General features: G+C 41.3%; 1 protein-coding gene across 2 annotated transcripts in view; it reads left to right on the forward strand.

Annotated features, from left to right (window-relative positions):
* ABL1 (ABL proto-oncogene 1, non-receptor tyrosine kinase) overlaps positions 1–26,930 on the forward strand; it is a 325,871-nt gene that overhangs the window by 280,573 nt on the left and 18,368 nt on the right. For both annotated transcript variants that reach the window (XM_040324661.1, XM_040324660.1), the window contains 4 exons: positions 12,336–12,520; positions 14,149–14,301; positions 20,689–20,778; positions 25,234–25,392. In XM_040324661.1, coding sequence (XP_040180595.1) covers positions 12,336–12,520; positions 14,149–14,301; positions 20,689–20,778; positions 25,234–25,392 — 587 coding nt within the window. The remainder of the gene's footprint in view (positions 1–12,335; positions 12,521–14,148; positions 14,302–20,688; positions 20,779–25,233; positions 25,393–26,930) is intronic.

Genomic DNA, 26,930 nt, shown 5'->3' on the forward strand with positions numbered 1-26,930 from the left:
TCTGTATTCCAAATGCTTTTTTTGTTTTTAACATGTGACCAGCAGCAGAGGACTAGAAGCTCCTCTTATGTTTTCCTGCAAACAGGCTGGTATCGAGCTGGGTCATGTGACGGCTGTATATCGATTAAGAAAAGATACTTAGATTTTTTATTTAATTACTGTGTCATCATTCACATACAGAAATAGAAGGGATAATGTAAGTTACAGTATGTCTTTAGTATCACTCATTCTAAAAATTAAAACTTCAAAAATCTTGTCATGCCTCTCAATAAATACCTTGGATTGTCTATGTACCAAAAATAGGTCATTTGGGGGATATGTGTACTTTCCTGGCATTATAGGGCCTCAAGAAATCTGAATTTTCATTGAGCAATATCAATACATATACCATAGTTTGTAGACTCTAACTTTCACACAGGCTAAATAATAAGCACTGATTTAGGTTATTTTTACCAAAGAAATTAAGCAGAATACATTTTGGCCTAGAGATTATTTGCAACATTTTATAATGGAAAACGTAGGGGAGGGGCGGGGGGCCCAGAAATTATATATATATATATATATATATATATATATATATATATATATATATATATATATATATATATATATATATATATATATATATATATATATATATACACAGTGCTGATTAAATACAACCAAAAGAAAACTATATCTTTCTAAGAAAAAATATTTCAGGGGGTGCAAGTGTAAAGCATTGAGGTTATTAAGATAGGAGTATGGCTTTTTTCATTTTTAAATCATACTTACCTAGGTGAATGCAGCATCGGTCCCCCACCTGCTCTAAAAATGAGAACTGAACAATCAAAGACCACTGACCGCTCGGTTCTCGGAGCTCCGTGAGGAGAGAACTGGTAAATGTCAGTCACTGGTTTTCTGCTCCCTTTGCTCACCGGAGCGCTGGGCTGTGGAGGGGGCTGGAGCTGCTATCTCAGGCTCTCAGCAGCTTGCTGAGAGGCTGAGCCAGGTGCCATCCAGGGTTGTGGGCGAAGACCGGCCATATCGTTGCAATCTTGTCTTAGCATGGCAAGCTTTAGAACGCTATTTGCTGAAAACGGGTCACAGGTGGAGTACGATCAAATTCACTTTAGGTACTTTAGAATGATATTCATCAAGTCATTGTATGTATCGATGAGAATTTCCATACAAAAGTTATTTAAACAACTTGCTAGTGTATGACCAGCTTCAAGGGCACATATAATCCTAATTTAAAAAATGCCTTTGTGATGATTGAATTTGTAGAGATAACCAGGGTGGCTACCTATCGACTTTAGGAAGTTCACTAAATTTACCTTTGTATCCACAAAGCAGAATTGGGCAAAGCCTACGATGAAGTTTGCTAAAATCCTGGCTATACCTGTATATATTTTATTATTTTTCCTTAACAAAATTGTAGTTTTAATGCCTATTATTATAAATCCATTTGTTCAAACATACAGGGCGAACCTTTTTTACTAGTGGCTTTTAACCATGCCCATAGTCCATTAGTATTTAGTTTTTCTCAGGCAAAATAAATGTTTCCTTGCCAAAAAGTGTAATTACTACATCATAGCTTACCTTTCCCAAAACTCCTCATATTAATACAACCATTCAAACACTTAAGTGCTGAATCAATTTTCCTTGTTGATTTGTGTGGAACAATAGAAAGACCTGGCATAGCTAAGAGCTGACTCGCAGCAGGCTGTCTCTCACCGAGAGGCCTTTCATTGGAAATAAAGAGAAGTGTCTTCTTAGACAAGCAGCCATATGACGCCCTGGCATTTTATGTGTCTTCTCAATGAAATTGGAGTTTATTAAATGTCAGCGCTGCAGGGAGAGCTCCACATTGTGCTTTCTCCCTCCACGATACTTGTTGCTCCTCTGGTGAATAAGAGAGCAGCAGTTTGTTATTGCAGTCAGGCTTTAAACTGGTGCCTGCTTAATAGGACTTGTGTCACGAGGCACAACACCTGTGTTCAGTTCTGAAGCAAGCAGCAATTCCTGACTCAGGTGCAATATGCTATTTCTTGTGAGTCAATAACTAGCTTTGATACCCAGGAACTAACTTCATTCAGTGCCAAATTATGCAGATATTTTTCTTTGAGACATCTGAACATCAATGAGGGCGCTTTTTGAGCTTATAGCATGATGCTAACAAAGATATGGCACAATTATTAATCTTTCCTCCCATTTAGGCTGGATTTGCAGCATTCCATGTATATTGTATGGCTGTTAAAGATCACAAGAGTTTTTACTTACAGTAAGGGCTCATTTGCACTTTAATTTCTTAGTGGAATGCTCTTCAGAGGACATTTGACAGGCGGGTAGGAGGCGTTTTATCACTTCCTCACGGCCTGTTTTATCTTTTTAAAAATCAGCACCAGAGGATGGATATAGATGGGCACAGTGCCATTTCAGGACGGACCCAATAACTCTTAACAGTTTGGAAAAGCTTTTGCTGAGACCTTAACACCATAATAATCTCCAGTTATCACACTACATTGACATAGGTGGAAGGTAGGCACAATCAGAAGACTAGGAAGAGATGGTGTATAATATTTCCAGAATGGACAGCTGAATTATGTGAGGAAGTAATTATTTTCTATATCGGCAAAAAGTCAAAACTATCCAGCTACGGTACCTGTATCAAATGTATTGCACACCTCTGTGCCTGTTCAAAATGGGGAAGAGAGACACCCCTCTGTGCCGTAAGTGTTTACTGACTGAGGACTCATTTTTGTATGTGGTGTGGTAATGCAATAGATTTTGCCCATTGTGGTCCCAGGTTAATCAATTCATTGCAGATACCTTTTGACCTTCCAAATATATGCAGCCCTATGGTAGGACTTCTGAGAATAATTGAAGATGACCTTATGGATAGTAATACAAAAACACTTGTGAGACTATTGTTTTTCTAAATTGGATACAGACAGATCTCCTTACCCTGTCCACCTGGAAAGCTTTAGTCAATTCCAATGTGTTATAAGGGAAAAACTTGCGCACTACTATGTTTTAATTTTTAAGCAAATATAAACCCTCAGCCTACAGTAAATATAGTGAAAATAAACATGTATAGTGACCGTGAATTGGCTGCAACCACTTAGTAGTGTACTCAGAAAACACTGCGTAATGTAAAAGAACAAGATGAGAATGGTGCGCTTATTCAATAATGTGCCATAAAGAAATATACTCAAAGAATGAATATGATAAGTATCCAAACAAACAAATAAATGTATGTGAATAAAAGTCCAACTAAAGCCCAATGGTAGGAGTCGGTTCATATAACCGCTTCTCTAAATGGGCAGCGGATGGGAGAGGCATGCATATAGCTGCTCTGTGTGCCTCTCTCCTCTCTCACAGTCCTGAGTATCAGTGTATGCTCCAGCAGATTAAAGCAAAAAAATTTTTTTTAACATTTGATTGAGGCTCATTTTGGGAAGCAGAATCGGGTGTTTTTTTTTTTAAATCGAAGCAGTATTTACCATTTTAGAGATAGATCTTCTCCGCCGCTTCCGGGTATGGTCTTCGGGACTGGGCGTTCCTGTTTGATTGGCAGGCTTCCGACGGTCGCATACATCGCGTCACGAGTAGCCGAAAGAAGCCGAACGTCGGTGCGGCTCTATACGGCGCCTGCGCACCAACGTTCGGCTACTTTCGGAAAATCGTGACGCGCTGTATGCGACCGTCGGAAGCCTGTCGATCAAATAGGAACGCCCAGTCTTGCAGCCCATACCCGGAAACGGCAGAGAACATCGCTCTCTAAAACGGTACGTACTGCTTCGATTTAAAAAAAAAAACACCCGATTCTGCTTCCCAAAATGAGCCTCAATCTAATGTTAAAAATTGAGTTTTTGGGTGAACCTCCACTTTAATAAACCTGTCCAATATAAGTAATAAAGATAAGCCCAGGAGATGTCATGGACTTGACATAATGGCATACCATCACTTTTTACAAAGTGGTAGTGGTGCAACGGATTGTCATTGATCCGTGATCCGAACGGGTCAACATGTTCGGATCGGCACACCACAAGATCCGCGGATTGAGCTCCGCTGCCTCGGCCATAGGAAAGGCAGCGGCTTCGGCCTAGCTCTGGAGCGGCAGCCTAGGTATATAGTGGGGCTATGTACAGTGGAGGAGATGTGGACATTATAGTGGGGGAGATGTGGATATTAGTAATATCCACATCTCCCCCACTGTAATGTCCACATCTCCCCCACTGTACAGTGGGGGAAATGTGGACATTACAGTGGGGGAAATGTTTTTTTTTTTTTTGCTGATCCGAAAAATGATCTGATTTGTGACTCTGATCTGAGGAACAATCCGAACCGTGCACCCCCTACAAAGTGGCTGAATTCCTGGAAGCTTTAAATAGTATATATTTTATTTCTATAGGTCTGTACACAAGTACAGGGGCAACTGAGAAAAAGGGACAGCAGGACTTGGTTCCAAAAGATAGACTGTTGGGAGCTTTGCAACAGTCAGAAACATGCTGAATCTGGCTACAACAAATAACAAAAACTCACCCTAATACATGGGTCAAATTTTGAACACGTTTTTTTTCAAAAATCAGACATTTCATGCGTTATGTGATCCGATGATGCGACCATTGATTACGAAATTCGACCAACCAAGCCTTCAATTTCACCTCGTGTTGCTACAGAAATTTTTTTTTGTGGCCGGGAATCTTGTTTTCCTTCCGGGAAATTTCTTTTCTTGCGCTCATGTGCAATTCTTTCTATTATTTTTGTCACACAATTCTTCCATCATTGATTAGAAAATGATTTGTTTTTCCCAAAATTTTCAATATACCCGATCACTCAAATTTGATGGGCGCATGAAAGCCAGACGTTGCTGCCGCCCGCTAATGGTGCGAAATTCGAACTAAAATTCTTAGATAAGATTTTCAACAGAAAATTCTTTCGGAATTCAATGCAAGGCTGAGTGAATTTTAGTGGTTTTCTACAGTGCATTGCAGTTTAGCTGCCAAATTACTGAGCTATGACTAGGTCCATCCTCCTTTGGATGACTGGGGCTGCCATGCATACAGACCATAGGAATGAATGCGGCCATTTCTTTGCATGCATTGGGCTGAGAACGGACTGGGACATCTTTTACATAAAGGAAGTGTGGCATCCGGTAGGGCTGCACAGTGAAAAACCTGAGCAGGGCTGAAGGTATTTGGGTAGGTGGGCTAAACTGAAGGGGCGAGAGAAGATTTAGCACGTTTTACTGATCTTTACACACTATGTACATAGAAAACAATAAAACTGTGTCTAGATCTGTTGAAAAAACAAACTCAGTATGGCTTTGGCTTAATAATGTGCCTTTTTTATTTCCTATTTCACTGTTGTTCTCAAGACGTTTAAGGCAAGGTACGTTTTCCTGTGCAGTCGATTTTACCTATAAAAACTGTATATATAGGTAGGTGCCCTGTTGCTTTCATTCCACATCTTTTTCCTCGTTAACGGGTGCTTGGTTGCAGGTTTTAATTTTCCATTGCCGGCGGTGATTGTATCTTCCCCTTAAACATGTGTGTCTTGAAACTCTCCAGATAGCGACCTTTAACTGGCCGGCAATTATCTTGCGCTCTTACACATTCCTTGCATTCGGATTACAGCTCCTAGCAATGTAATTAGGGACCCCGGCCCCTGTGAGATCATTCTAATTTAGACAGGAGCCCCAAAAGGCCGCCTATCTTCCTAGCATTTGTGAACGTGTGTGTACCACAATTAACACAATAACTGCAAATTTACTATGCTGCCTGTGCTTTCAATGCCATAGAAACACATATTTAGTAATGGTTATTTAAGATTTGTCACCATTATACAGAACCACTTTGCTAGAACACTTTTACTTCTCCTGAACCTTTTTTATGTTGTTTTTATTGGGTATGCCAATGGGAAACCAGGTGTTTTGGGGAAGGCATAATTGTGACCTCCTCTTAAGGACCTAATGCTCATTTGGCATTATATTTGAAGTACAATATATGTAAACACAATCCCTAAATTATTATGACTATACAGAATTTATATGGCGCTGCCAAGTTGTGCAGCATTTTACAGTGAGGGGCAGACAGTATTGTTTCAATACAGGAGGAATCGAGGGGCCCTGCTTCTTAGAGCTTACAATATCAAAATTATTTTAATCTTCAATTAAATTCAATTAATACAACACACAGAAGTCTTTCATGACAGTCCTTGTTCAGGCACTTTCTCTTATGTGCTGACAACATTCCATCTCTCTCTCCTAAATGTGCTCATGCAATGCCACCTTGTTGTATGGTCTTCCAATGGAATCTATAGTGGCCGCTTCAACACGTTACACTGGCATGGTCCACTGTTTTCACCATCGAAAAACTCACCCTGAAAAAAATGTCATTCAACCTCACTGAAGTGATGTAGAATGCAAGTTGTAACTGAGGTGAACATAAATATTTTATTAAAATCAATTGCAGATGATTACAGTATGAAATAGCAAACTATTCCGCTCAGAGATAGAGAATTCCAAGGCTTCATTAGTTACTAAATAACCTGCAGACTTTAAATGTGGTGGTTTCAGTCGTTTTTTTATTTTTTTATTCTTATTTTAAATTTTCACTTGGTGATCCAACCAGTATCAAACTTTCCTGTCTAAAACCGGCCAAACATGGATCGAAAAACTCGGCCAATTGAGCAGGGATGGACCAAATTTCGATCCATGTATGGCCACTGTAGTTGAACATAAGTCCATCTACCGATCATCATCTTCTGTTCAACCTCCCTGTCAGATTTTAACTGCACAATTGGTACTACAGGCTATAGCAAATATGTTTATTTTGATGATGGGGAAGCCTCCCTGCTGTCAGAAAGCAAAGACACAGCAGGAAGGTTTCCCTCATCCACCTTGAATGTGTGGATGGGGTAATTGGGTCAGTTTATTGTTCAGCCTAGTGGTTGAATGAAAGCACCTGACTAAGACCCCTTTCACACTGAGCCATGGCCTCATTAGCGTTAGAGCGCTGCTTATTTTAGTCACTTTTCGGCAGCTTGCGGGGTGCGTTTAACTACAAAGAAGGCGTAAAAAACTCCGGCTTGAGTGTTTCGGAAGCACTTTTCAGGCACTTTGAAAGTGCTGCCTATTCATTTCAATGGAGAGGGCATTTTGGGAGTGCTTCCAAACTGCCCCAACAACACTGCTTGCAGGACTTTTCCTAACGTCCTGCATGTGCACCGCCCCAGTGTGAAAAGACGCACTAAAAATGAATGGGAAGCGGTTTTCAGGCATTCTTTAGATGTTATTTCTAGTGGTAAAATGCCTGAAAACCGCCTCAATGTGAAAGAGGTCTTAATGTATGTGCAGCTTTAGGGTGTCTGCATTCTGGATGAAGTAGTAAAATAGATACCTTTTGGACAGCAGCATTGACAATCTGGGGAGATGATGGTGTTCATAGTGTAATGGACTACTAGCAGATTTAGATTGACTAAAGCTGGCCATACATGGATGGAAGTTTGGCCGGTTCAGCAGGGAACGGCTGAATTTTGAACCGTATGTAACCACTGTGGTTACACAGAAGTCGATCTCCTGATCAACTTTTGTTTTACCTCTCTGTCTGAAAACAAGTCGCTCAACAAGCACTGCAGCACTGATTTGTGTACGCTAACAGTGGGGGAGTCTCCCTGCTGTCAGAATAAAATAGTGCAGCGGGGAGTATTTGCTAGGCTCTGTTGTTGTGAGATTAGAAGTATGGTTCTCCTAACACAGCAGCTGATTTGCGTGCCCCCCCCCCCCCATATCCTCTCCTGCTCATTCCTTGAAAGCTTTGTAATTGGGTTCACAGAATGCAAAGCGTTCTGTGATTGGGAGAGTGGCAGGCTATGCTGGTGAAAATGACACAATGGCTGCTGTGTAGGACACCTGTAGCTGGGGTGACAGAGTGCTGGAAGTATAGAGATGGCTATTCTATCCGCTCTCACTGAATTGGTTATATTCCCCATCAACAAAGTCTGTGTTGATTGGGGAATCCCTCCAGCAGCGCTATTGTGTTCTGCTGATGGGGGGTGGGTTGCATGGAGCCTTCCCAGCCAGAAGTTCACAATGATTACTGCTATTGGCTTTAGTTGCCGGCATTCCTCACAGAGAGGAAAGATCCCTGGTGCCGCACATCCAATGAAAGTCCTATGGTGGTAAGAGAAAGACAACCTAAGCACGGGCTCCCGCCAGGCCACACCCCCAATGCGTTTCACTCTGCCTCCCTGGAGCTTGGTCACGGGGAACATTTACCAACTCTACTTGGGTACAACCAGCCTGTCCATAGATGGATCGAATCTTGGCCGAGATTTGAATGTCTATGGCAGGCTTTAGTCTCTCTTCATCTGTTAAGCAACCTACAGATAATGCAGTTATCATCTTTCACCACAGGCAGAAGGAAAGAAAATTTCCTTTCTTGATTTCTCCCTTTAATACAATCAGCGGTGATGGAGAAATCCCTCCCACAGTCCTTTTGTGTTCTGCCAGTGGAGAGCCTTCCCTGCTGGCAGAATAGCATGATCAATGCTGGCAGCTATAGCCACCGGCAGTGCTTGCATAGAAAAAATCGGACAGGCTGGTTGTACTGAAGTCGATGGATGGTCTTTAGTACAACCAGCCTGCCTGTAGACATATCTCAGCTCGACTGGTCCCAGCTGAACTTTGTGCTCCTGCTGCTTCTTTATAACAGTAGTAAGAGACTGATGCTAGTTACCTGGTAAACATGTAACATTTTTTTACGTTCAGCCTGAGATCAATATTTTAACACAGGGGATGTTAGTGAAGCGATCTCCCTCACTGTGCCTTTCTGTTCTCATGGGGGTACCCCTCCCCCTTTCCCGCCAGAACACACTATGGCTGTAAACGCTGACGGTTGCTGGTTTTTATTGGCCTGGCTTCTGTCGGAAAGACCGCTGTACACACTGAATGTCATTGATATTAATCCCATACCCAGTCCTGTTATCAGCCATAGATGGTTAGAACCTTGATTGGTTCAACAGAGACCGGCTGAGAGTCAAACCATCTACGGGCAGGCTGGGTGTACACAAGTCGATCCACACACATCCCCCCCGCTGAATCACAACAGTTTGACTGTGTTGATGGGGAAATCCAGCAATTTTTCTTCCCTGCACACTGTGTTTACATGCAAAAAAAAAATTGCACCACCTATGGCCTGTCTTAGACTGGACATACACCTATAGATAATCTGCAGATTTTCTATGGTCAGATGGAAAAAGTTCCTCCATCTACGCTGAACTGTGTGGATGGAAGAATCTCCCACTGGCCCAAGCTTCCATTCTGATTGGGTGCAGGCATTGTTTAGGTTGAGAGCCAGCGGGGCCGACTAGCAAGATACTGAAGCTTGGCCCAGTGGGAGATTCCTCCATCCACACAGTTTAGCGTACATGGAGAAATCTGTTGCACTTTTTCCATATAACCTTAGAAAATCTGCAGATAATCTATAGGTGTATGGGCCAGCTTTAGTCTCGTATCTTTTCATCTGTAAGTCAGGAGAATAGGAGAGTGCATAAATGTTCCTGCTCTGTGGTTTAGAGGACAAAATAATTGGTTAATTGTCATTTAATTAACAATATCTCCAGACTACGACCTGGCAATGTCAAATGCTAAGCTGTTTTATATAGTGTGTGTGCAATTTAATTAAAGCAATGAACTAAACCAAGGAGAAAGAAAATCGTTTTCACAGGTTGTAAAATAAGAAACCATGACCACTCATAAGAAGTGGAAACTTTGCTTATAAAAGCTAGATATTGCTGTTTACGAAGTCATGCTGTAGATGCTGTAATTATTCATATCTTTTTATATTCTCGGATAATAAGCTTACCAGTTGCTTCTATTTAAGATGTCTAGTTCTGTTTCTGAGACACCTGGATCTGATCAACACATATGATTTGTTTTGTTTCTGTAGTGTGTGCTAAAGCAGATATTGTTGGTAAAGTCTTTCAAGGATAACTTGTGTAAATCATTACTGCATTAAAATGTTTGGCCCCAGATGTCCCATTCACACTTCATGTGTGTTTTTGGCACCTCAGTTGTCTTGAGCAGATCAGTTAATTTTTTATGGACCTTCAATATGAATCCACAGAACCAACAAAAACGAGGGTTATTTGTTTTTTAGTGCACTTCAAAGCAACACTTGTGTCTTTCATGGCATGTATTGCAGTGCCCTGAGGGCCAGCCACGTTTTTGTTTTGAACATGCATACACTTTGCCATTAAAAGTGAATAGGCATGTACCCTGTTGTGCATACACTGCTACCAGCATGCACACAAGTGTGGAAGCACTCCTTAGGTCACGTTTGCTGTAACAAAATTATTTAGCTTTTCGAGTTATTTGTGTGTACAGTATTTGGTTCTTCACAATCTCCACTATTGCCATTAGAGTTTCTTTTTCCAATAAAATAGTTTACTGAAATCATTTTTGGAGGTGGGCTTATAATACAACTCCAACTTGGTTTTAGTTTTGGGTGAAGGATAAAGACCAATGCTAGGGTTTTATTGCTCTCTGTGTGCTTTGAGGGCAGATTCAGCCTCCGCATTTGTCATGGTGGCCATTGTTGTAAGGCTGGAAGGTTAAAAGGGAGGAGTTAATGTTTCAATTGCAACCGGGCACAAGAGGGGAAATTATCTAGTGAGGAGTCATGTTCCAGTGGCAGCTGTCAATGGTGGAACTTCCCCATTTTCATTTTCCCTCTCTTGGCTGCTTGCTGTGTCTCTGGGATGGGAAGCAAGGAGAAATCTCAAGGGCACCAAAATATAAACCAAACAGAGATTGTAAGCTTTCCAGGGCCAATATAAAACAAAAAAACTTTCAGGCTGGGTTCACACTAGTGCGAATTGGATACAGAATTTACACAGCAAGAGATTGTGACCGGTTCTCTATGGAGCTCTCTATTTGCACTGGAGCCTCTTTTGGTCCGATTAGGGCTGAAATCAGACATGAAACACTGAACAAGGACACACCGGACTCCTGTTGTGAGCCGCTGCATGCTCATATGTGAACCCAGCCTAAAGTAGAACTATAGGCAAAATGTTTTTTCATTTTGGATAGTTTGGTTTTTTCCATCTGCGTCTTATTGGGGAGATTTCCCTTAATTTCCTGTCCCATAGCCAAAGCAGAAAGTGACATGATAACCCTGAAAATTAAAGGAATCCTTTGGGGACCCCCAGGTCACCAGCACTAATTTCACTATTGGAAGATTTTCCCTCTGTTTCTTTTCTGGGGACTCCCCCAACTTTAAGATATTATTTTAATTTGACTTTCAATGATCACGATCAACGGGACAAATAGAGGATGAATCTCCCTAACGGGCACAGGAACACAGCAATAAAAACTGACAGGTGTTCTAATCCCTCTCCACTCCATCTAAAACTAAAAAAGTTTTGCATTTAGTTAGTGTTGCACTGATTCTGGTATTGGTGCCGATACTAAGCATTTGTACGAGCACTTATACTCGTGCAAATGGTTCGATACCAAAACCGATACCTGCAGTGCGGTTTTAGCCTATACAAAATGAAGGGGCTCAAATCACACTGCAAAGATTCGCATGTGATTTGAACAGGAATGTGGTGCGTTTTGTCCAAATCACATGCGGTTTTCCGTACTGCTCCTGTGTGAGCCCCGGCTGTGAGGAGAGGAGGCAATTAAGGAAGAGGAGGGAGCCGTGGTGCATGTATCAGGCTGGAGTTCAGAGGGAGCAGAGAGTAGATGTATAGAAAGCACTGCGGAGGATTGAGATCTCTGTTGGGAAAGCTGGCATCTGAAAAGAAGCTGAGGCACTGGCATGTAGCATTCTGGAGTTTGTAGAGGACTTGGCACAAAAGGGGTCTGCCAGTCAATGTACAGTGCAGTGAGAGGTTGACCTCATGGCTGCCACCATGTCAGCAGAAGCAGGGTGGAAATTGGGAGCAAAAAGTGCGCTGATGCAACTGAAGGAAGACCAGAAAAGAGTGTCGGCTGCCTCTGCTGTCTTTCGCCATCATGCAGCTCGGGAAGACACGTTGAGTCTGCTGAAGAAGCTCTGAGAGCCGGGTTCTGGATGAAGCAGCTCTCCTTTCCTTTACTTTCTTTTCCTTCCCTTCCCTCCTTCCTTTCCTTCCTTTCCTTCCTTCCCTTCCTTCCCTCCTAAAACCCTCTAAGGTTGGCACTATGTAGGCACCGAACAACAACAGTTAGATAAAAAAAAATATTTATTGGTACAGAAGAAAGACATCTTATAGGGCATACAGAGCATCAAGTAAATATAGTGTAGGTACAAATAAATCATCAAAAGACAATGACGCCTTTCTTTCTTTTTTTCATCCCATAGGGATCTTGCAGCCAGAAACTGCCTCGTTGGGGAAAACCACTTGGTGAAGGTAGCTGATTTTGGTCTTAGCCGCCTGATGACAGGCGACACGTATACTGCCCATGCAGGGGCTAAATTTCCTATTAAGTGGACTGCCCCTGAAAGCCTAGCTTATAACAAGTTCTCCATCAAGTCAGATGTGTGGGGTAAGTAAAAGTTAATAATTTATGTGTTTTGTCTAGTTTGTATTTGATCAACAAAGACAAGTCAAACTTTAGAGATGTTGTGCTTTGTCATGCATTGACCAGCATTTTCCAGCACAGGAAATGCATTGACAGTTGATTTTTTTTTTTTTTTTTTTAATATAGAGCTCATTTACATCATTTGAGACATTTATTCCCCTCATGCTACATTTTTTTTTTTTTTTTTTTTTAGTTCAAGCTGTTTAAACGGGGTCCTTGAAAAGCACACGAGAGACAACATTTTTCAAGGTTCTAATTTGAAGTAACCCCAAAGCTTAACGTTTTTTAAAGCTGCCTGTGTCCCATTGGGGAAATGTGTGTTTATATCCTGTCCTGTCCCCTCCTATTTTTGCTCCAATGTCCACTCTAAGGAACCGTTCACACTAGGAACTCCATTCACATGGAGTTCTGTGCAGTGCAATTTCAGCCCCATTTATTTTGAATGGTCTGAAATCGTACCCCACCAATAGTAGTGCAAACTACATTTTAGGTTCAATACGTTTTTATTGTATTTTCAGTCAAGTTTGAACAGAAGACAAAAGATATCGGACCAAACGCCCGACAAAGGGCAGCCTGATCCGCAAGATGCAAAACACATACATTCCATAACATACAAGCAAGTGTGTACAAACAGTTACCTCATAGGTATAGTAGTAGTACAAATATAAGTATACAGCGCTAACCTGCGTCCAATAAAGGCTACCCCTGGCCTGGACGCCCCAAGGAAGTAAAAGGAAAAAAACTCAGGCAGAAGTGCAGGTGCAAACTACTTTTTGAAACGCATGGCAACTACATCACATGGTACTTTTGTACAATGGGAGCCGGTGTGGGCAATTTCACAACTTTTGCACCCTGCTACGGGGTTTCAACTGTGCGATTGAAATGCAGTTCAGGAAGCCACACAGGAATAGGGCTCTCTGGTACTGCATTCTAGTGTGAATAAGCCCTAAAATTTTGCCTGTCCCAGTTCCAATTGTCGCCATGACAAATAGAGTGAGAATAGGTCTAGTGGAGACACAGACAGTGATACCAACCTGACAGGTTGTAACCCTTCCCTACTATTCACAATTTAGAAATCTTTTTGGCTTTCAATATAATTTATTTCCAGCCACAGGTAATCGCAAACATCGCCAAATTATCACTGTGCAATTTTTGATCTGCCTGGATTCCTGGTAGTGCCCTGAAGCAGTGGAACAAGGCCAGAGCCCATCACTGTCCTGTTACGAAGTGCCAGTTAAGCACAATATCAGTTGGGATCTTCACAGCCATCTCTGTGGGTATAATCTTTTAATCCGCAACAATAAAAGTGAAGTTTTCTTTGATGCAGGGCATCTAGAAGCCTTTCATGGCAGATTCTATTGTCTCTTAAATGAGAGAATCCAGACATCTGCAGCATTTATTTTCGGATGTGTGTTATGATTCGGTAATGCTACATCAGGTCCCTCCCCTTTGTTTGACAACATTCATTGTTCCACTGTTACTCACTAGGTAATTAAATGCATTTCTGCACTTACAGAATTGTTCTCTTACAGATGTGCTTTATTTCATTTCCTCTTATGTACTGTGTGTGCTTTCTCTTTTCTACTTCACAGCCTTTGGTGTATTATTATGGGAAATTGCGACATATGGCATGTCCCCCTACCCTGGCATTGATCTGTCACAAGTGTATGAACTGCTGGAGAAGGATTATCGCATGGAGCGTCCAGAGGGCTGCCCTGAGAAAGTTTATGAACTCATGAGAGCATGTATGTATTGCTGCAAATTAGCAGTTAACTATTGTGGGTTGGTTATGCACTGAACTAGCTTTAACCTAGTTAAGGCTAAAGCTACAGGTCAATTATAATATCTTGCTACTGAGCTGGAATAGGCTAGAATAGGGGTTGCAAAACAGTCTAAAAAAAAGCCTGTTTACTGTCCTTCAGACTTTGGGGGGGCTAAACTGTGCCCAGTGGGAGTAAACAATGCCCAATCTTTGGTGTCAGTGTAAGGAATAGTGCCCTTTTGTTTGTGTCAGTGACAGGAATAAAGCCTCAAGGGCTGACTCTACTGATCCAATTAAGATATCTTCATCAGCTATATTGTACCCCTGTATGCATATGTCACACTCTCTGTCATGTCATAAATGCCAGCTTATGTGAAGGTATTTTTCTTCACATGGTGTGAGAGTGCTCCAAGGTAAGACCCTTATGCTCTCAGGTGACGAAGCTCATTGCTGACAAATTTGGCCTTCCCAACATGTGTAAACCCTTGTGGATGAGGAGATGGATGCGGCTACGAAATTGTTCCTTAGGGCTCTTTCACATGGACATGTCTGTGTTACGGTCTCTGCTTTGCTCAGCAGGGATCGCTCCGTTGAGCAGATGACAGCTCCATCTCTGCACACTGTGCAGGGATGGACCTGTCAGAGCTCCGCTCTCTCCTATGGAGGATCGGATAAAGATGGACCGTACAGTCCGTTTTCATCCAATACAATCCGCCAGACGGATGGAAAATAGGGTTTATATCCGTCTGAATTTAGCGGATCGGATATCAACAGACATGTCACTACTGACATGCGTCGTTCCATAGACCTGCATGGAGCCTCCGTTTAGGTCCGCCTAAAAAACTGACAGTGTGAAAGGGGCCTTAGACTTTTTTCTTCTCTGTCCGCAAGCTTATAGCAAGGAATATGGTGGCACAAGTATAAAAATATGATTTTGGGGATGTGGATGAAATTAGTAAATATGCATTTTCTGCTCTATCGCATGACATAGAAGGCCCGGGGATGTCCCAAAATTTTAAATGGTTTGGTTTCATTGAGTTGACTCGTCTGACACAGAGAGGGAAGTGGATAATTGAATGGCTATGGGAAGCGACAAGGAGGGTGAATAATCCCGAGGGCGGATGGTTGTAGAAGAAGTTTTGCACATCGTACAGGACTTGTTATAGTTGATCTATCTTTCTGTGAAAAACTCCTCTTTGTTTTTCCTTTGTTCACATATTCTACTTTGACATGTTTGAGTATGTTGAGGCTACTATTAACCCGTTCATGGGAAAGAAAAAAGGAAAAGCATTTACCAGGCTCTGAGGTGGTCCAAATTGATTATTGGAGATGGAAATTTGGTTGCTCTTAACTAGTACACTGTGAATTTTTGCTTTCTCTAAGAAGTATATTTTGTATTCTCATGGATAACTTTATGTACTGTCTTTGATAATGTATGTAACTTTTATTGTCTGGTACATAAAAACTTGTTTAAAAAAAATAAAAGCCTCAAGGGCTGGATAAAGGCAAGCGAAGGGCTACAGTTTGGAGACCACTGGGCTAGAACACAGAAGCATAATTGTTCAACACTGTTCACTAGTCATTACTCTTGCTAAACAAATGGCTTCCTATGCCTTTTTTGAAAAACTACACAAGTAGCATGTACGTAATAGTATCTTATAGCAATTAAAGCGGTGTTATACCCAAAAGGAAACATATTGCGGCTCACCAATTCTTCAATCTGGTGGCTGCATTCGTTTTATTTTTTGGAGTTTCTTCCCTTATTTTCACCTGGTGATCCAGCTGTTAAATCTGTTAAAAAAAAAAAAAAAAAAAGAAATGGCCATTTTGCAAATGTAGCAGTTACAGGGTTGAGACAAACCATTTACCACTGACAGGGGTGCTTACAACAATTCGCTTTTATTTATGTAAAATATTTACATAGATGGCCAGTAAGCTTTTGTAAAGCTTTGTCAAAACCATTAAAGAAAACTCCACTTCCAGCAGGGGAATTTCTAAAGATCTCACTTTAAATACACAATTGGTAAGCTTCTGCAGGCTTTCCACAAGCTTCCAGTAGCGCTGAAGCCTGCTAGCAGGTGGCAGTCAACACCCCTATTACGATCTGTTTTTTTGAACGATCTCTTTTTACCCTTCCCAAACCAGAACTGTAGGGAGGGTGCTTGAAAGGTTTTAACTAAGTCGCTCGAGGCTTGCCAAAAACTTTGCGAAAGCTTTCTGTACATTCAACTCTTATACAAGCTGAAGCCCATATGAACAAGTCCAAACTCTCTTGCGTTGCTCTAGCCAATTCAGCTAGCGGCAAGCAAGTGGTTTCATTTCTTAGTAAAAAATTCAAATTGCTTCTGCAGCTTAGCCATAACTGCCATAGTAGATAATGGGATATGAAAAAAAGGTGATCAGCGCTACAATGTAGACAAAAAACACAAAATCAATACATGAATGCCAAAGCCTAGCATTCGATGGACCGTACGGTCATCTGGTGGGCTACAGCAGCAAAACCACCCAAAAAAGTGATCCTATCAAATAGGCTGCAAGGCTAAAACATACAGTGGAAATTACCTCTATGAAGAGGAATAGAAAAACCAGTGCAAAAAACGAAAAAATGGGAAATGCAGCACATAGAATGTGTGTGTATATATGTATACACACACACACAAGATCAGAATTGGAGAAAAATTTATGAACACTTGGTTTATAAATACCATGCTAAAAGAAGTGTTTAGTGTTTGTTTTTTAAAAAATAACCACGCACTTCAACAAAAAAAAAACGTTATTTTGTAGAAAAAAGTACAATGATCAAAATTCGAGAACCGCAATGACTATTTCACGGAGAAAGATTATAACTAACGTTTCTGAAGGTTACAACAATTTGTAGGAAGGGGGGGCCCTTGCTTTGAATGAATTCAGCAAATCTGCGGCCACAGGACATCATTCGTCTCTCACACTGCTCTGGTGTGATTGTGTTTCACTCTTCTTCCAGTCTCTTCCACAGTTCGGTGACTGTTCGGTTTCTTGGCCATAACTTTGTCGCCAAGGATTCTCCAGAGGTTTTCCATTGGGTTTAGATCAGGACTCTGGGCTGGCCATTTCATTATTTCAATGTTTTCAGCTTCAGGAAACTGCTTTACCTGTTTTGCTGTGTGACAGGGGGCATTGTTGTGCATGAAAATTACTGGCTGATTGGGTGATGAATGCAGGGAAGGAATCGCATGTTGTCGAAGAAGGTTCTGGTAAACATTTGCATTCACTCTGCCATGTAGCTTTATAAGAGGCCCAACTCCTGCTGCAGGAAACTTCCTCCAAACCATGACATTTCCCCCTCTACCTTTCACTCGGTTCTCTACACACTTTGGGTTCAGTCTTTCCCCAGTTTGACCAGGAACATAATGTTTCCCATCAGACCCAAATAAATTAAACTTGCTTTCATCACTATAGAGAACTTTGGACCAGTTGTAATCTGTCCACACAACATGTTCCCTAGCAAAGGTTAGTCTAGCCTTTTGATTCTGCTAATGAGAGGTTTGGTCACTGCAGAGGGGGCTTTCAGTCCAAATTCTCTTTAAATGGCGAGACACTGTATGATGACACAGATCCTTACTCCGTTCAGCACTCAACTGGCAGCTGCATTGTTGAACCAATTCAATTGCCCATTGAGATTCTCCGTATTGTCCTGTCCTCTCTTGCATTTGTCTTTCGTGGACAGTTCTTGGAGGACTTGAATGAGTTTGTGACATTGTAAAGATGCAATATTCTAAAAATCACAGATTTGGAACAACAAACTTCTCTTGCTATTGCTGAAAGGGTTATCCATTTGGCCTTTATCTGGACAACCTGCTGCCAAAGGGTTTTAGTCACTTTAGAACAGCTCACCATCTTGCTCAGTGAAAACTGGAAAATTAGAATGCCAGTGAAATAGGGTTTGTCCTATAATTCAAGAAACTAACACAAGGTGCCAGGTTAACACCAATAAGTGGAAGGCATCTTAACGTGTTCTCTAATTTTGAAATCTTGTTATTTTTCAAAATATATGTAATTCATGAAATATGCTTAACGAAACTGCTCTTTTACTCCTGTTTAGATCATTTCAAATAGGACTAAGCAGTGACCTTGAAATTTAGGAAATTGTAGGTTGTTCTCTAATTTTGATCTCCTGCCGTGTAAATTTAATTTTTTGGGGTATTTAAGGCCAACTATTGGAAAGAAGTCAACTCAACACTGACCTTACCCTCTTCAGCTATTTGGATGTGTCTGGTACAGCCAGCGCTTGAAAAGGTTAAAACAAACTTGTTAAAGTTTTGTTAAGCTGTCTCCTGGCTTTTTATGTAAAAGTAATGCTGTCAGGGAAGGTGAGCTGTAGAAGACCAGGAAACATCCATTTTGACATGGATTTGTTTTTTACATATTTATTTTATTAAATGTAACTCTTGTCAAGATAGAAAATAAAACAATATTTTTTTGTCTACAAATTACATAGAAAATTAAATAATTTTTGCAAGATAATATTGCAGAATATATGAAATATTTAAACTATATATCCTAAAGTGTTACTCAACCCAGGAGCCTGCATTCACTATATCTGGTCTCCCACAGTACATAGAACATGGAAACGCAACCATTTTAGTAAATATAAACTGCTAAATACCTTTTCTCATCAGTAGTATATATCGGTCTTGTGATTTCTGAGTTCCTGGTGAAGCTTGTAGAAGTTTTACTTCTGCCCTGAGCTGTCCTATGAGCCTACAGGGCACCTGACCCTTATTCTAGACAGTGCTGATTGGCCCTGTGATAATCAAATGCGCACTCCCAATAAATAAGAAAACTCTCTATCAATATACACCAAACTGAGCATGTGCAGCCTGACTCCAAAGGCTCTCTTATCCAGACTTGTCCAGGGGGACAGTGCAGGGAGGGTGGAAGATCTGTGCATACAAGATCAAACAGACTTTTTAAACAATGCAGAGGATCACCCCTTAGGTTCCATAAGAAGTATAATAAGCATGATTTACTGCATATACAGACTGATTTTACTATAAAAAAGTTATATACTGTATAATACGCACCTTTTCCCCCTGAAAATAGAGGGCAAATCATGGGTGCCTTCCCGGAAGGGGGGAGTGGCAAGCCCTGCCAGATAACACATAGCCTGGATCTCCTGTTTACTCGGCGCTCAGTCACACACAGTCCTGCCGTCTGGGCGGCTTATAGCATTGACGTCAAATGTCACGTCATTGGACCGGTGTTCTGTCTATCATAAGAGCCGTCTAGGAGGCAGGACTGTGTGTGACTGAGCACCGAGTAAACAGGAGATCCCTCAATGTAATCTGACACTGGTGAGGCTGCAGATGGGCACTACTAATCAGGCTGCAATGATGAGCAATGGAGAAGCTGCAGGTGGGCACTGATCAGGCTGCAATGATGGGCAATGAAGAGGCTGCAGATGGGGACTGATTAGGCTACAATGATGGCCAATGGAGAGGCTGCAGATGGGCACTGACCCTTATTTTGCTTCAAAGTATTTTTCCTGAAACTGCCCTCTTAAAATGAAGATGTGTGTTTTACGCCTGTGCGTGTTATACACCAATAAATACAGGTATATATAAAGTTATTTAGCCAAGTAAACCAGCCCTTGGTAAAAATGCTAATTTAGCCATGGAAATTAAGCAATGTTATATTTTATCTTTGTTTCTTACCTTTTTAAATAGCTGTCAAAAGTCCATCCGGTTAAATTTTTCATTTGCTTTCATTATGTCACATGCCATTTTCCAGCATTAAATATGTGAAATTCAACATTGCAGGATCCCTTTGGAACTGTATGCTATAAAAATTTTTTGTACTGTTGACGGACCCATGGGATTGTTTCAGCTAGCTTCTGTGGGGTTCAACATTTTTTTACTGTAGCTTTGGTGACACTTTATTTTGGTTTTTGTGCGCCTGCTTTGTGACACTGTATGGAAAGCATGTGCTGTGTGTAAAGAAATTACTATTGGAGAAAATATTTCCAAATTTATTAGACATTTTATTTGCATTGAAAAATAATGCAACGCATTTTTATATTTGTGTGGCCAGCACAACCGTGCATGTTTTTCCCCCCAGATGAGCGCACAGAATCATTGAGCAGTATCCATTGCTGCTGAACAAAACTGGTTCTCACCTACAAGTTAGAATATAATTGAAAAACTTGCGATGTTTAGAGAACCAGAGCTCAGCAACTATACAGTGTAGCATCTAGGTAGGGGCTAGGGATTTTGTAGACGATCATGAGATGTTCTGTACTTCTCTATTACTAGAGAAGATCTAGAATGATGTGGAGAAGAGAATAACACTATCCAGTGATATTAAGGATACCATGTATTTTTGGTATTTTCAGGTTGGCAGTGGAACCCTCTGGACCGACCATCCTTTGCTGAAATTCATCAAGCCTTCGAAACCATGTTCCAGGAGTCCAGCATATCGGATGGTAAGAGAATAATGATGACGTTTTCATGCTTTTATCGATTGATTTGGACAGTAAGAACACATTTTGACGCCGGCGTTTTCTTTTTGGGGGGGGGGGGGGGGGTTTGTAGCTTTATATCCATTTACTTGTGGTACCTTGTACTTTATGCATACTAGGGGTGCGCATCTTCACTGGGCTCACAATTCGATTCGATTGTGATTATCTGGTCAACGATTCAATTTGATTCGATTCCGCGATGCATCGCGATTGCTGACACACTTCCGCTTGGGCCACCTAGGCGGCCCTTCCTCCAAGCAATCTTCTGGGACACATCACAGATCCCAGAAGATTGCCCGGCTATGCAGGACAGCTCAGTGAAACATGCCCACAGTAGTATTGCCAGCGCCGTGGACAAGCAGGGAAGAGCATGGAGTGTTCGGGTGGCCACGTCGCTGGATTGTGGGACAGGTGAGTGTCTTTTTATTAAAAGTCAGAAGGTACACTTTTTTTTGTACCTGCTGACTTTTAATAAACAAAACATTTATTGGAACTGCTTTGAATGAAAAATAACCTCACTCCCTTAAAGCAGAGTTTCACCCAGTGGAACTTCCGCTTTAAGCACTCCACGCCACATTTGGCATGTCATTTTTTAGAGGGGGGGGGGGGGTGTAACCTTTTTTTAGTCAGACTTCCTGTCTCACTTTCTCTACCTGTGTGGTAATAAATACCGTTATAATCCATTAAGTGGCCACTGCTGTATGTGCTTTTTTAAATATATGATTCATACCTCATGTCTCCGTGTGTATATAACTGTATATGCTGATCATGTGACTGCATGGTCCGACTCGCCTCTCTCCTCTCAAGTCTTGCATCTCTCCTGACTTCAGTGGGAGTTTTCAGCCCCACCCACCGTCTGTAGTATCAGATCACAAGAGAGGCGGGTGGGGCTGACGTCAGGAGAGACTTGAGACGAGGGATGTGAGAGGAGAGAGGCGGGCCGGAACATGCAGTCACATGATCAGCATATACATTTATATGCACACGGAGACATGAGGTATGAATCTGCATGTATTTAAAAAAAGCACATACAGCAGTGGCCACTTAATGATTATAACGCGGCATTTATTACAAAACGGTTGTTTTAAAAGACCTGCTCGGAGCGATCTCCCGGGAGGGGCGGGGCATGTCGGATGACGTCACGGACATCGATTATTGGGGTCGCATGCATCGATTCCTCATCGGGGACCCCTGAATTGCGATGCAGCGATTAAATTCAGCACCCCTAATGCATACTGTATTTATTAATGTATTTTTATTTTTAATCTCATTTGCATTTGTAAAGCTGAACTCAGGACAAACCAATAAATACACACATGAATTAATGTACATAATGGATACATGCATAAGGTAGCTGTTTTCCCTGCCTTAGGATTTGTAATCCTGCTCATTTTTGTCTTATCACACAGCAAGGAGAGTGACCCCCCCAATGTTTCTGTTACAATTAAAAAAAGAACTCCAGTAATAATCAATTTTTAAAATCATATTGGGCCAGCTTGGTTATCTGTTGTTATGGCATATAGCAGGGCTCAAAAAAATCCGGGCGCCCGGTCATAATTGCGTGAAGAAATTGTGACCTGGCGCCCGCCGGTAATTAAGGCCGCGGACTCAATTACGGGTCGTCGCGGGCCCGCCGCAATCGCGCGGCGGGGGAGGTGGGGGCGCATGGGGGCACAGGATCTTGTGAAGGCCCAAGCTTCCTTCTGTGACCTGGCGCCATCTGGTGGTGGTCGTTGGCATTACAAGTAAAACAGCAGTTCTAATGTGTGTGTTTTTTTTTACTGTTTTCACTGCCATCTCCTTCCCTCTGATTAGAACCCTGAAACATTATGTATATTTTTTTATTATAACACCATAGAGAATAAAATGGCGATACTTTGTCACGCCGTATTTGCGCAGCGGTCTTACAAGCGCACTTTTTTTGGGGGGAAAAATACACTTTTTTTTTATTAAAAAATAAGACAAATAGTAAAGTTATCCCAATTTTTTTTTTATATTGTGAAAGATAGTGTTACGCCCAGTAAATTGATACCCAACATGTCACGCTTCAAAATTGCGTCCGCTCGTGGAATGCCAACAAACTTTTACCCTTTAAAATTTCCATAGGCGACGTTTAAAAAATTCTACAAGTTGCATGTTTTCAGTTACAGAGGAGGTCTAGAGCTAGAATTATTTCTCTCGCTCTAATGATCGCAGCGATACCTCACATGTGTGGTTTGAATACCGTTTACATATGCGGGCGCTACTCACGTATATGTTCGTTTCTGCGCGCAAGCTTGGCAAGACAGGGGCGCGTTTTCTGGCTCCTAACTTTTTTATCTGGCTCCTAGATTCCAAGCAAATTTGTCAAAACCTGGCATATAGTATGTCACATCCGGACAGGCTACAGGGGAGTCTCAAGTCTTGTCTGTGCCACATACAGTATGCGCCTTCCTTTTCCTAGGGTGCAGGAGCGACTTCTCTGGTGAATGCAAGGCATGAATGCGTACAGCGAATCACTTACTCAACACCTCTTCCATTCAGAGAATTTTTTTTAATTTCAGTGTTCAGAAAGTTCATTTCTGCATGTCACCCAATTGAAGATTGCCTTGTAGTCATTGAAAAGAATGCAGCATGTTTCCTAAATATAGGAGGTGTTGAGCGAGCGGGTCTCTGTCTTCACTGTTTGAGAAGGGGTGTTGGTTCCGCACCAACAGAACAGGAAAGCACTTCCTGGATGTGGTACAAATTACTATGTCGTTTTTGAGACTCTCCACCAGCCAACTGGCTGTAAGATATTCATAAATACAGGTAATTAAGCTGATCTAGTGTCAATTTTAAAAATAGATTATTCTTAGATTCCCACTTTGAGGAATACAGTAGTGTCATCTCTCCAACTCCAGCCTACTGATTGGATAGTGAAGTGAGGAGCAGCAGCAAATTGATAAGGTTATCTCTCTTCACCTGTCAGCTTACTCCTTGTGAGCACATTTGCATGCAGGATTTGCTGTCCTTCCCTCTCCTAGTCTGTGCTCTCTTATATAGGGTGACCGATAGGAGTCAGACGTTTTTAGAACAGGTTGTACATGGTAATAAATAAGCAAAATATGTGTGGCGCTAATTCTAAATCAAATGAGTAGCAAATCCATATATGTGCAAAACAGCGAAAAAAAAATATTCAACAAATTAAAAAAAAAACTAAAATGGGGGGGGGGGAAGAGTATAATTCCCTACTAGGTAATTGATTCCAAATCACCAGTGCTACAAATCTAGAAGCTCATAATGAGTAAAGAGTCCACCCATCTTGCAGCAGGTCACTATGCAATCTCCTTTCTTTCAACCACCTTAAACAGAGATGAATAGTAACTCTCTCACTTGGACCTCATATACCCTCCTCTCCTTCACTCAGTGCAGGCCATATAAGGTAAAAGAAATCTCCACAGTGTAGTAATTTACATAAAATACATTTATTTAGCAGTAGTAACTTGTAGGTAAAAAACTGACCGCATCGATACCATAAAAAACTTCCAGTTGCGGCCGCAGCCGTGAGTGGCATCACCTGGCTCTTCCCGATGTGTTGCGTCACAGATCACGTGACTTTCTCTAGGGCTGGCTTGAGAAAGGTCTCCTGAATTTTAATATGATTTTCTCCTATCGGGGTACCCGAAGAGCCACCCTGTATACACTCACAACCCCCGTAATTTGAATGAATTGAAGGATGCCATCCGACATATATTTGCATGATTAAAAACACATACATAGCTGCATTATTGTGTGTATTTTATATCTGGAGTTCATCTTTAATGTCTCTTTTAAGCTGGTTTCTTAAAGTGGGAGTTCACCCGAAAAACAATTTTTAACATTAGATTGAGGCTCATTTTGTCAAGGGGAATCAGGTGTTTTTTTTTTAAAACGAAGCAGTACTTACCGTTTTAGAGATAGATCTTCTCCGCCGCTTCCGGCTATGGTCTTGGGGACTGGGCATTCCTATTTGATTGACAGGCTTCCGACCGTCGCATACATCGCGCCACGAGTAGCCGAAAGAAGCCGAACCTCGGTGCGGCTCTATACGGCGCCTGCGCACCGAGGTTCGGCTACTTTTGGAAAATCGTGACGCGATGTATGCGACCATCGGAAGCCTGTCAATCAAATAGGAACGCCCAGTCCCGAAGACCATACCCGGAAGCGGCAGAGAAGATCGCTCTCTAAAACGGTAAGTACTGCTTCGATTTAAAAAAAAATACCCGATTCCCCTTGACAAAATGAGCCTCAATCTGTTAAAAATTGTTTTTCGGGTGAACTTCCACTTTAAAAGCTTGTGATAATGGCCAGAATAAAAGTAATTCTTCATGTTGTACAAATACTTATTATCACATTGGTAATTTTTTTGCCAGTATATAGACTGGAGTTCTAACATTTCAATCTTATTTTTTGCTGCAGAGGTGGAAAAAGAGCTAGGGAAAAAAGGTCTTAAAGTTACCATCAGCAACCTTCTACCGCCCCCCGAGCTTCCAACAAAGACCAGGACAACCCGAAGAGTGCCTGAGAACAAGGATGATAACATAGATACCTCACATGCCCGGGGAGCCGGGGAACAAGGTAATTACATTATGAAGAGCTATTCTGCTGAACTCTTTAATCTTTAGATATGATGTGAAAAAGTTCATTGTATGTGAGGACCACTAAGGTTTTCTGGTGTTCCTCATAAAATCTAGTTTTCTTTTAACAATTCTCAACATGTTCACTGTATTCTAGAGGTTTAAATTATTTTTCAGCTTATATGGCCATTTGTCGGAAACCGCTATGATTTTGTTTTTTCTATTGTAGCAACCTTTACATTTTGATCAAGGCATGGCATATTGCTTGGTTAGAGTTAATTTCTAATATAAGCCAATGAACTCTGTACTTGTGGTCATTGCTTTTGTTGAAGTGGTCATAAAGAATCCTCATTCTTTAGCCAATAATGTACACACATACATTTTCAAATAGCAAAGTGGTGGACACTGATTTCAGCAGTTTCATTTGTAAACGGCACTGCATAAATCACCCTTTGGTGGCCAGTGCCTCTGTTAATGTCTAAGAAGCTGACCACCATTGGATGGCTCGGTTCACAGACACAGTGTACAAAGCTAAATATTGTTATAATACAGGATTTATTTAGCGCCAACAGGTTACGCAGTGCTTCATCCGAGCTAACCCCAATAGCTCTGTACTATGTGATTGCAGTGATTACAAATTTAAATGCTAAGGTAAGGTTCCTCCCTATGAACAATGGAAAAAGGGAAGGAAGGATGAACTAATGTATAAATTAGTCATTTATGTATTTAATTTCCGATCACTGGATCCCAAGAGTTTGAGTTTATTTGTACAGTAATTTTTTTATATCTGATGCCTGTTTTTTTATTTTTTTTACTTTTTATTGAAAAGGGTACATGACAATGACAGTTATCAAATGTGCACAACACAGTGCGTTACATTTTACAGTGCAAAAATGTCAATGTCTTAACAAGTACACTGCATTTCTCAGCATATTGATCCCGATACACATGTTATAGAAAACACCACAGAAACACAAAAGTACAATAGCTATTTCTCAAATCACACTGAAAGCGCCCGGGCGTTGGCGGAGAAGCGCCGCTATTTGAAGTGCTTTAAGAACGGTGATTTCACCGCTCCTAAAGCATTGCAAAGAAGCTGCTGGCAGGACTTTTCTTGACGCCCTGCCAGCGCAGCGCCCAAGTGTGAAAGCACTTGGTCTTTCACACTGGGATTGCAGCTAAAGCTTTTTTCAGGGGCTTTACATGCGCTTTTTTTTTATTTTTTTATTTTTTATATCGTGCCTGAAAAACGCCTCCAGTGTGAAAGGGGTCTTGGTTACGTGTTGGTTACAGTAAGGGCAGAAGGACACCAAGCATCCCACACTTTAATATATTTAGTTGGGCAACCCCTGTGTTCAAATATGAGCTTTTCATAGGGTAATGCCTGATACACTAACCAAAGCCATCCATGTATGGATGGAGGTGTGGGCTGGATCCACTTAAGTGCTACCTGACATTTTAATTTGATATATTTTATTAGAAAACATGGAAAACTGTTTTTTTTTCTTTTATATAAGAAAATACCAACAATCGGCAGTT

The sequence above is a fragment of the Rana temporaria genome, chromosome 9 (genome assembly GCF_905171775.1).
Source record: "Rana temporaria chromosome 9, aRanTem1.1, whole genome shotgun sequence".
Lineage (NCBI taxonomy): Eukaryota > Metazoa > Chordata > Amphibia > Anura > Ranidae > Rana > Rana temporaria.